At 37.4% G+C, this 11,560-nt stretch overlaps 1 protein-coding gene across 2 annotated transcripts in view; it reads left to right on the plus strand.

Annotated features, from left to right (window-relative positions):
- LOC124274211 (phosphatidylserine synthase 1-like) overlaps positions 1-11,245 on the plus strand; it is a 97,488-nt gene extending 86,243 nt beyond the window's left edge. The window contains exons 8-14 of one of the 2 annotated variants that reach the window (XM_046709536.1): positions 1,982-2,063; positions 2,880-2,992; positions 3,733-3,798; positions 4,355-4,454; positions 4,992-5,051; positions 5,350-5,474; positions 10,757-11,245. In XM_046709536.1, coding sequence (XP_046565492.1) covers positions 1,982-2,063; positions 2,880-2,992; positions 3,733-3,798; positions 4,355-4,454; positions 4,992-5,051; positions 5,350-5,474; positions 10,757-10,778 — 568 coding nt within the window. In that variant the 3' untranslated portion in view covers positions 10,779-11,245. Of the gene's footprint in view, positions 1-1,981; positions 2,064-2,879; positions 2,993-3,732; positions 3,799-4,354; positions 4,455-4,991; positions 5,052-5,349; positions 7,760-10,756 lie in introns of those variants that run through there. The other variant, XM_046709535.1, reaches the window with a different exon arrangement.
- Positions 11,246-11,560: the final 315 nt, after the last annotated feature.

Here is an 11,560-nt window from a genome sequence, read left to right on the forward strand (position 1 = left end):
GATGGTGGTAGAGGCAGCAGTAGTGATGGATGGTAGTAGTGGTGGTGATGATGGTAGCAGCAGCAGCAGTAGGGCAGTAGCAGCAGTGAGCATGGTAGCAGTCTAAGCCAGCAGTGATGCTGTCAAATGATACCAGTTAAAATAATAAGAATCGAGCTGCCATAACGTTAACCTCTCTGCTGTTGCACTAGATTAATTAGCAATGCTGTCACGTCTTCTACAAGAGAATAAATATGAACAAGAGAGATAATCCCTGTGGATGGCAGGCTAAATGGAAGTGCGTGTCGTATGTTTACAAAACATTGATAACAGTTTAGCCATGACAAGGACATTTACCACTGTTTTCACAGTTTTAATCCTGAGACGTCCAGACATCAATACGAAACAGAATGTGTTCCTATTATAGCACTGAATATTGATGTTTCAGTGACCCAAACTTTCCATGGCATAAACATTATTTAAGTGTGCTAGAGTTGTCACCCTTGAAAAACTTGTATTGTGTATGCCATGTTTTCAATAAGAAATGTTCAAGAAAAATTGGCATGCACAGGCAACAGGGCATAGCATGAACAATGTTACATCTGTTAACAAACAACATACAAGTTGATGTCAAATAAGTTCTGACTTCTTTAAAAAGACTGCCATGAAATATAGATAAGGCAAAGTGTTGCACTATTGTTTGAACTGTTTTTGTCATTCAGTACGGTATCTGGCTCATGTTACACTTGTCTGGTTATATTTGCAGTGAACACAAACTGTATTGTTACATTTTCTTACTGCAGATGTCATTCCTAGAAGGTAAATTGCCACACAATATTGTTCAAGTTAGGTGAGGTTAGCAGTATGGTTGACGTGATGAAGGAAGTATTGGATGTTATTCTCACCCTGAATACACCTCGTCATATTTCCAGTCATAGTAATACTTGATGCAACATCTTTGTATCAGTCAGTACTATGTCCTCTAAGAACATCCCTTTGTATCAGTCACTACTATGTCCCCCAAGAACATCCCTTTGTATCAATCAGTACTATGTCCTTCAAGAACATCCCTTTGTATCAGTCAGTACTATGTCCTGCAAGAACATCCCTTTGTATCAGTCACTACTATGTCCTTCAAGAACACCCCTTTGTATCAATCAGTACTATGTCCTTCAAGAACACCCCTTTGTATCAATCAGTACTATGTCCTTCAAGAACATCCCTTTGTATCAATCAGTACTATGTCCTTCAGAACATCCCTTTGAACATCCCTTCCCTTTGTATCAATCAGTACTATGTCCTTCAAGAACATCCCTTTGTATCAATCAGTACTATGTCCTTCAAGAACATCCCTTTGTATCAATCAGTACTATGTCCTTCAAGAACATCCCTTTGTATCAATCAGTACTATGTCCTTCAAGAACATCCCTTTGTATCAATCATTTCTATGTCCTTCAAGAACATCCCTTTGTATCAATCAGTACTATGTCCTTCAAGAACATCCCTTTGTATCAATCAGTACTATGTCCTTCAAGAACATCCCTTTGTATCAATCAGTACTATGTCCTTCAAGAACATCCCTTTGTATCAGTCAGTACTATTTAATGGAAATTTCTGTGATCATCATGATCATTTTCAAATGATATAAGTTTCCTTCCCAAACGTTAAGATTACTTTAAGATTGAAAAAAGTAAATTCAGTGTAAAGATTGTAGTGTAAACTTTGCCACCTGTGATAGCTCCATTTGAGAAAAGTTGCATCACTGGAACAATTTTCATTGTTGAGATTCTTTTAAGTGGAACCAGTTATTACTGGCAGTGTATGAGAGAAGTCTGTAAATACTACCACTAATCTGAAGCCAGTCTTGATCCATTTTGTATGCTCAGTTAAGAAAGTCTGTATGCTGATTTTAGAGTCCACTAAAAATGATGCTGAGAGATAGTTTTGTGAAAGCAGACTCAGAGTTTTTGGATAGATTGTACACATCAACATCGTGTTCCAGCTGGACCCATGTCCGATGGCTGGACCCCAACTCCACGTACATGAGAGTCATTGCTGTGTGGATCCTCATCGTCTTCTGGCAGGTAAGGTCATCACGTGAAACGTCCCTGTGGGGACCCACAAAGCAAACATAGCTCTATGATAGTTGTAAGTCTTTGTTAGAACGAACCCATGAAGATCCGGGTTAGAATGGATCTTCAGTAACTCATGCATGTCGTAAGAGGCGACTAACGGGATCGGGTGGTCAGACTCGCTGACATTGTTGACATGTGTCATGGTATCCCAATTGTGTAGATCAATGCTGATACTGTTGATCACCGTATTGTCTGGTCCAGATTTGATTATTTACAGAGTGCCGCCATATGGCTCGTCCTTGTGCCTCGAATATAGCTGAGTGTGGCGTAAAACTAAAGTCACTCACTTTGTTAGAATGTGGGAGAGTCACCTTAGCGATCACTTTGTGGAACAGGACTCTATCTTGGATGGTTGTTGCAGTCATGCATAAGTGAATTGTCGCTAATAAGTCTCTGTTCAAGTATCAGAGTCTCTGTGGCTTAGCGCTATGGTCGCTTTTACCAACAACAAATTTCAAAAGTGAAACTCAAGCTATGCTTGTGTGCAAATATCATATTTCTTGATTGTGGAAAAGGTGATAAATTTGTTATGGCAAAAATTACTTTTCTGCAACACTGGTTGTTTTAAATAGCTAAAGGTAAAAACTCCCGAAAATGTAAATGTCCAGAAACTTTAATAATACCTACTAATGATTATTTATGAGTGATAAGGGTTTTGCATTTCACAGATGCAGTGAAATATATTTGATACTGTATGTGTATAAATTTTTAAAAGTACACAAGGTATGCAGTACATTTAATCAATTTTTGATATTTCTGTTTCAGATCTCAGAACTGAACACATTTTTCCTGAAGCATATATTTTGGGTACCACCCTCACATATAATCAATGTTATTCGACTAGCGTTGATTTGTGCTATATCAGCACCTTCCATTAGGTGAGTCATCCAAGCATGCATCTTTTATCTTATTTTAATGATTAATGCTATATAATTAAAGTATCATTCAACATTTATATCAAGTATTGATCCATTGTACATCCAATTTATTAATTTACAAACGAAACTTTCACCGATAAATACCACAATCAAGACGATCGAGGATAGTCCTGTTGAGACACAGGCGAGTATATTGTTTACATTGCAGTTTTACGAGTCAGGAAACGGCATCAGTTGTTTATGTCTTGATTTAACAAACATAAGTTTATTTTGATGTTTCATTTTTTATGAATATGGATTAGTCTCCAGAGCTCATCGATGATCACTGAAGCAAGCGAGATCGATCGATTGACTGATTATTTGATCAAACGAGCACTAATTTTTGTTATTTACATGTTTTGAGGCCTGCCTTTATTATTTGTTAGATAACTGATTTTTGTGCTATCAGACTAAAAAATGGGAATAATTTGGAATTTTGTTTTCCTTCTGGTTTTGAAGGGGAAAAAATCTTCCATAATTCAAAACAAAAAGCAAATAATGGCAGAATGGAAAATCTCAGACCATTACCAGATAATAGGATTTGATTTTCATTCATAAATTGCAAATGCCAACTGGTATTTTGGGTTCATGTAGAGTATGTAAATAATCTGTCATGGATACATATGTAAGTAAAACTGGTGTTAATGTGATAGTGAATGTACTGCAGATACTGTTACATTGTTCTTTGTTTCTTTGTCCAGGCAATATTATGTGTATGTGACGGACACACGGTGTAAGCGGGTTGGTACTCAGTGCTGGATCTACTGGTAGGTCTACCCTAACTGTCAATATTAATATAAAGTCAATGTGTTGTGTGGCAGATACCAAGTATCTCCCAATCATGTTAAGGATTCTTCTAGATCTATGTGCCCTGAGTGGGCATAAAATGTCAGCTAAAATTCCCAGTTTGGAATTATGAGATTTTAACTTTTCCTGTTGTTATAGGTCATCTGACTAATGTTATGAGTGAGTGAGTGAGTATGGTTTTATGCCTCTTTTAGCAATATTCTGGCAATATCACAGCGGAGGACACCAGAAATGGTCTTCACACATTGTATCCATTAGGGGGTATAGAACCCGGGTCTTCAGCGTGACGAGCGAATGCCTTAACCTTTGCCTACCACGCCTTGTCCCAATCATGGATAATGTGTAGACAATACACCAAGCATTTTCACAGATTAAATTATGTGCCTTTGACATCAAAACTAAAAATTAAAAATGAGGCAGACAGACCTGTTTTCTATAAACAAATTATGAAAGATAGTTAATCCGTAGTGTTTGCAGATGGTTAAAGTGGCCTGACAAGGAATGTTTGTGTTTCAGTGCGGTGACATTAACAGAAGCTATTGTGTGTGTGAAGTTTGGAGCTGACTTATTTAAACAGACAGACTACTTGTATGTTATAACTTGGCTTTCAGTGCAGGTGAGGCTATGTAGTTGTGCTGGTAATATAATGTCTTCTATTCAAGTTGAACCTTTGCTTTTGACTTCCCATATGCAGAAATATTTACATCTAATAGAAGGGAAGGATGAATGTATGAGGCATTTTGTGTCTGATCTACCATCCACTTCATATGACCTTTGATCTCTACATGGAGATCTTAACTAAAACCCAGTTCTTTTTGTTCCTCAAACATAATTAAATCATTATGTGTTAATGAAAATGTTCATTTACAGTTCAATAGTTGCATGTCATGATTCTTATCGATAGAAAAAGAACCTATTTTACACACATAACCATAATTGGGATTACATCATATTAAAGCTGTTGTTTATTCATAAAAATAATATTTTGATTGATAATTTTGTTGAAAATATGTGTCTTAACATTTTCTCTTGGAGGTACAGTATATGATTGTACTGAACCATATACTAAAACTCTGATTCCGTGCCTAGACTATCAACCATTAGATGTATATTTACATACACTTTACTTTCTCCCTTTCTCCCTTGTTTGCAGATGGTTAGCAGTTTCATCTGTATATTTGGGTGTGTGGTGTGGGGCAAGAACAAATGGAAGGTGAGTTCATCATCATCACATGTATTCTGCAGAGGATATGCTGCTACATAGTATGTGATGGTTACAGGTGTATTAATGCTCTTACATACAGAGCACCTGTTCTTTAATTGAAATGAGATATGGCTTCAAAACTAAATACAGGCAAGAGTAAGTTCCTTGTGCCTGGGTCTCCCTAAAGTGTTAAATGTCTCCAGACTTGCATCACCTCTGGTTTTATCTCCCAGATGAAGATAACATGCTACAGTGTAACTGAAATGTTCTAATCGACACTGAACCAAATTCCCTGTCAATGTTTCAGACTGCAGAAGAATATGCCCCAATCAATCAACAGAAGCGTGCTCCCCAAAATACATCCCCCAATGGGAAACGTAACGGCAAGGATCTCCCAGACCCTCTACAGAAGGAGACAAATAAAGCCAACGGGTACAAACTCCGTAACAGGCACCATAAACACATAGCTAATGGTGGTCTGTAATAGGCCTTGGTTTTGTTCGTGGCACCAAGCGTTTTTAGTATTTCATACCAAAGACACAGTTTTTGTTGTACTGAATTATTGTATTTTCCAAACCTGTCATTTCTTTTTCTCCTGTGACTGTTCTTCTGTCTAGGTTCCCATTAGCACTAGGATGTACTCCTTGTTGCATCGCATATCTACAACTGTAAGGATGAAATGTGGTATAGGATATGATACATTAAACTTCATACTCGAATGTTCAGTTGAAGTATTCCATCATCAAAAGGAAATTTTTTATGTTTATTTATTTTATTTTTTTCCTGCATTTTTAATTTTGAAAATGAGAATGAAAAATGGTGTAAGTAAATGAAAATCAAAAATATCATAAGTCAATGATAACAGTAATTGTATGACTCATGGACACTGTCACAAAAATAGTATGTTTAAATTGATACCTTTTCACATGTCCTTGTGTTGTATTGTTTCGTATCTATACCTCATGATACAATACTCATGGAGAAGCACAAACTGAAGCACCAGTGGTGAATCATTAAGCACTGGGGACTGTGTCAATACATCCAGAGCTGTTCTAGATATAAAGACACAGAAATGGTTCTCAGTTTGTACTAGAAATATGTTTTGAAATATTATATGACAACACTACCTGTTTTTCCGGCTGTTTTATGATCACAAACCTGTAAGTGCTGTGCCACTAGGCACGAGGTTGTGTGTTAAATATGTAGTCATATGTCGGATCATAGTGTTCAAGGTCATCTCAAATCCTCATCTAACTCTTGCACTATGAGCAAATGATCTTATAGGAAGACCCTGACATATACTGTAACCTGTTTGTTAAAATTGTTTTTCAACAAACATATATTTTCTCTAAAGCTATGATATTCCTCATGGGTACATTTTGTATTTTCCCTCACTCATTCAACAGAGTAATACTCAAGTTTGTGTAGAAGCTCCTCTTACTCTGTTTCGGAAGGAGAAGCTACAGATCTTTGCAGAATGAATGATCAAGCAATTTCCAAATCTGCAACATAAAGCTAAAGTATCCAAAACCATTACCTGTAGAGAGACTACCTCACCATAGTGTTGCATATGACCAATTCAAGATCAGTTTGTAATCATTTTTTCAAATGATAGGAAGGGTTATAAATTTTCAGGAATTTAAAACATGTAATATGAAAGATGTTATATTTATCAAAAGGGATACAATTTATCCTTATAATGGTTATTACTATTTTGTTCCAAATAACAATTGTTGGACAGAAAAAATAAACTGCTTCATTTTGTTGTCATCTTGTAGTAGTCCGAATAGGTCTCACAGTAACTGATTTTTTTAAGGAGATGACTGAAACGGGGATTGGGGGCAGGTTCTGTGACTAGCTACTCACATATCGTCCAACCCAGTGTGCTTAGTTGCTGTAAGTGACTTGTCTCGGGTAGTCCCTAGTCTATACTTGGCATATTCAGGCCGTTGAGCTGGAACATTGCTGATTCTGTCAAGAAATATTCAACCTCCTCTCACTCAGTCTGTGTGGTGTATTAGATAGTTTGGAAAGATTTCTCCTAAATTGGGCAAATTTATGGATGTGAGCTTCTGTGTGGAACACAACATTTCCTTTCTTACTCCTTCACCAGGTGAACTCCAAGGACCCTACAGATTTTAATTTGTTATAACCATAGTTCATGACACACATTTCAACTAAAATATGCCGCCTGTGGTCGGGGGAAAACAACAGTTGATTCTGATCGCAGTTTACGGTACTCCTACAGCCATGTTCCTCACTATACTGAAGCTGACAGCCATACATTTCCCCTGTTTGTGTTTCACTTCTAAGTGCTATTCAAAACTTGTTTTACTTGTGTTATTTAGTTTATATTTGTACAATTTGCCTCTCCTTTGTGTTGTCATTTCATGTTTAGTTTATCTTTGCTGATGTTTCCTGTTGTTTAATTTTAAATCAGTTTCTACTATTTATTTTGATTGAGGGAGACGCTTATGGTATACACTCATTAATAACTGAGTGACCGAGTACTTCATGTACAAATTAAACCAGATTTTTGTTTCTTTATCTCACGAATCTTTTAGTGACCAATATTTCTCATATTGTAGTCAACAGTGAGAATCCTAGTATAGTCTTGCTGAGTCATTAACCTTTCCGACATAGGTGCATTATGGGACCAAGTGCAAATATACTTTGAAAAAGAGAATCAAAATATTAAGCCACAATGTAACCTCTGACCTGTGGGTGGTGCTCTAGCCGATATGAAGTGTGATGACTGAGTTGAAAGTTGTGTTGTGCGTGTTTATGCCTTCAGTGTCTCCCTCAGTGTTTACACCATACCTGCCAAATTACTTACGTTTACATTCATGTTTACGTTTAAGTTATTCACTGTTTCAAGTGTTGTGTATAATTTCACTTCATTGTCTGGGGATTTGTGATTCATGTGTCCATAAGTGAGTGAGTGAGTTTTACGCTGCTGTTCGCAATATTCCAGCAATATCATGACTGGAACCCCAGCTTCACACGTTGAATCCATGTGGGACATCGAACACAGCTCTTTGGGGTGATGACTGAACGCTTTAACCACTGGGCTACCAAACTGCCCCGAAAACATTAGGATATGGCATGATATGTGTCAACTAGTATGTTGAAACTTTAACGTGAAGGTTCGGACATTGCGAGCCTTATACTGGTAATGCTGATGTTATAGTGCTGCCCCACTGAGACACCATGCGGCAGTGTAGACACCCCACTCACAGAACACTGACTCCCCCCGAGTACCAGGCAGAGCAACAACGATTTAAATAATTGGTATGCTGCGGACAGAGATCAAACACTGAGCTACTCTGTCCATTTCCTCACTGAGGCAGACTCTAGACATTGTGCAGACTCATTCTTGCCATTATGTCTGTATTTTGACCGAACTGCTAGATTTGCATCTAAACGTTAAATCATGCAGTCATGTTATAAATCAAATCCCTGTTTGAGGGTTTGTGATAAGGGTACATATAGTATCCCAACATCCAGTGTTAGCTTTCTGTGGAGTTGGTATGGGTTTGAATCCCTATGTAGTGTTATTATCAGCCATGGATCAGTTGCCTGAGGTCAACAAGTTGGTGAAAAGCCTAAAGGATGATCCAGTGTGAAATGTTACATAATGCTTGGAACAATGTGAATTGTGTGCCATGTTAGATCACCTTGATCTCACTTGTAAATAACATATATCATGTTCAGTGAGGGAAACTGTAGACTGTTGAAAAAACCCATGATGCTTGAAAAACCTATTTGTGGATGAGATTCAAATATTACGAGAGAATAGCACTGGTAGGTATCACATTGAAACATTTTTCATTTGGTATTGGAAATTTAGCGATGGATTTGTTCAAATTCATATTATGTCAGGAGAAATTTCTACTGTAGTAAACTAATTATCAATAAGTGTTCTAATTTTTTATTTATAATTTTGATAAATAACTGTTCATGAGACATTTTTGTGTCATGCAATCAGTGACCCTTTCAGCAAATGTCTAATGTACATGATACATCCTCTACCAATAATGTTGTAAGATTTTTTGATGATCTGTTACAACTTAATGTCACATGAAGATTGTTGTAGAGTTTCTGTACACAGGGATGAGAATATCTTACTGATCTGACGAATTCTGTGGTCCAGGGTCACCTTTGTGATAGTAATATTCATGTACATCATAATCCCCAACTCCCGGCTCACTCTCAGTGTGTTTCTTTTTCAAAGAATTGGGATGATCTGTTCACAGGGTGTTTCTGTTTTGAAAAATAACAATTCTTATCCCTGTGTGTGGTGTCTCTGCTGGCCATTACACTGTCTAGCGTATAGATCTGTATGTAGTTGATGCTCCATCATACAGCATATTGTTGTCACGAGGAGGTGTAGCTACAAGTATATATGTACAAGCACAGCTGATATTACAGTCTCCTAATCAGATGTTGAGTGTATTAGTGTATTGTCAACATTCACAGGTATAGAGATCTTAGAATTTACATATATTCTGGTTTGAAAAGTCAGCTCTCTCGTGTTTTTTCTCTTTATTATGTGCATGTAACTCAGACTAGAATATATGTGATGATTCTGATTCCAACTATTGACTTTTGAAGCCATTTTAATCAAGCATTTGTAAATTAGTTGACAATTTTTTCGATAATCATTAGTAAGGGGTTATGTCCCCTTACCTGAATGAAACCGTTGAATCTGCCATTATCTGATCAATCCAAGCTGCACATGTTTCTGACCATTCATGTGATATGACCTGGCATTAAACTTAAGTCACTCACTCAGCTATGGTAGAGGTTGCAAAGTCCTCTGTATAGGTGACTGTTGACAGTACAGAAGCAAGCACTACTAGTTAGTCCAGTGTATCTAGTCATGTATGGGGACTCTATGTATGCTATTGCCTATATTTTATAATAGAATTGTAATGTTTAGTCTGTATGTTTTAATGCATGTTTGTCATATAGGGCATGATGTGTCTCTGATAGAGCGTCTGTTACCACCATACTTAATGGATCATGATACTGCTGTTAATATTGCTAAACAAACTGAGGAATACAACACTGAACACCTGAACCTTGTAAATGTCGGATCCGTACAGTCTGTAGCATCAAAAGGGGAGGAAGTTTTGCTTGTAGGCAGGTTGAGGTATGTGGCAAGTCGATTTGAGGTGCGATCACATGAATATTTACTCCATGTAGTCCGTATGACAGGCAGGTTGAGGTATGTGGCAAGTCGATTTGAGGTGCGATCACACAAACATTTACTCCATGTAGTCCGTATGACAGACTGATACAGTTTCCTGTAAAACGTAAATTAATTCTTGCTTTTGCATGCGTAACAACTGCTGTTGCACTACATGTAGTTCAGGGAAGTGTGTAAGTTTGTTTATCAGTATACAGTGTTTCCTTAACCAGAACCATGCATTTATAATGTACAAAGCATCAGTTGTGTTTCTGTATCATTGCAGTGATGTTGCTCAGTGTTAAGACAATCATGTAATATTTTGTGGACAACGTTTGTACACTGGTATCTGATTTCCTTCTGAGGTTCCACATGTTGTTTTGTCATTCCATAATCTCAACTACATTACATGTAACCATGGTAACTAGCTTTCACATGCCTCCGATTTCTTCAATATGTGATGACATAGATGTAATGAAGTCATGTTAAAATGAAATTCACGTTCAATGTTCATTATTTTCAGAAAAAAGCCAGTCAAAACTTAAAAGCTGCTGCTTTGGATGTTGTTCCTGTGTCCATCAGTGCTTACAACTGCAGTGAGCTGCTTGTGTGAGCTTCATCTTGTCAGTGTTACCATTGTCAACTTGTCATGGTGCCAGGCACTGTCGCCTTGATTGTGATGACAACGGAAATCATGCACCATGTCACATGTTGTAAACTGAGGCAATCACATCACTCAACACATTCACGTCAGGGGAGACATTCATAGAAAGTTGTAAAAACATGACATAGTGATTGATGTTTCCTAAATGTGAAGTTCCCATCATGTGAAGCACTTGAATGTGTCCCCATCTCATTTACATCCAGTGTTGTGCAGCTGCCGTTGACCTTCAGGCAGTGGATTACAAGAGTTGCCTCCCTTTGTCTCACAACTGTTTATGGCCACTGTTCCCAATGTTTCACTGACAAGTCATTTGTTTATAATTTCTCATCAATGCTTACAGTTAGCTCACTATCTTGTGTATACACCAACAACTAATTTAACTAAAGTGCTGTGTCTCTGTATTGCTAGAAATAAAATTGACCACTAGATTCTTGGATATCACTATAATCAAGCTGTAATACTGTGACAGATTGGCTGAAGTGATATGGAAGAATTGGGTGATCCTAACTTATATTGTGTGTGTGCACCACAGACACACGTGGACCTTTAGTCTCCAATACAAGTCGGGGGAGCATTAGTATTGCTGCAGAGACCGTCTACTGGGATGGGTTCTGAAACACGTCCATATAGGATTTACTCTTTTAACATACCTCAGACATTTAC

Source organism: Haliotis rubra, unplaced genomic scaffold, assembly GCF_003918875.1.
Source record: "Haliotis rubra isolate DU_JTF1 unplaced genomic scaffold, ASM391887v1 Scf189, whole genome shotgun sequence".
Taxonomy (NCBI): domain Eukaryota; kingdom Metazoa; phylum Mollusca; class Gastropoda; order Lepetellida; family Haliotidae; genus Haliotis; species Haliotis rubra.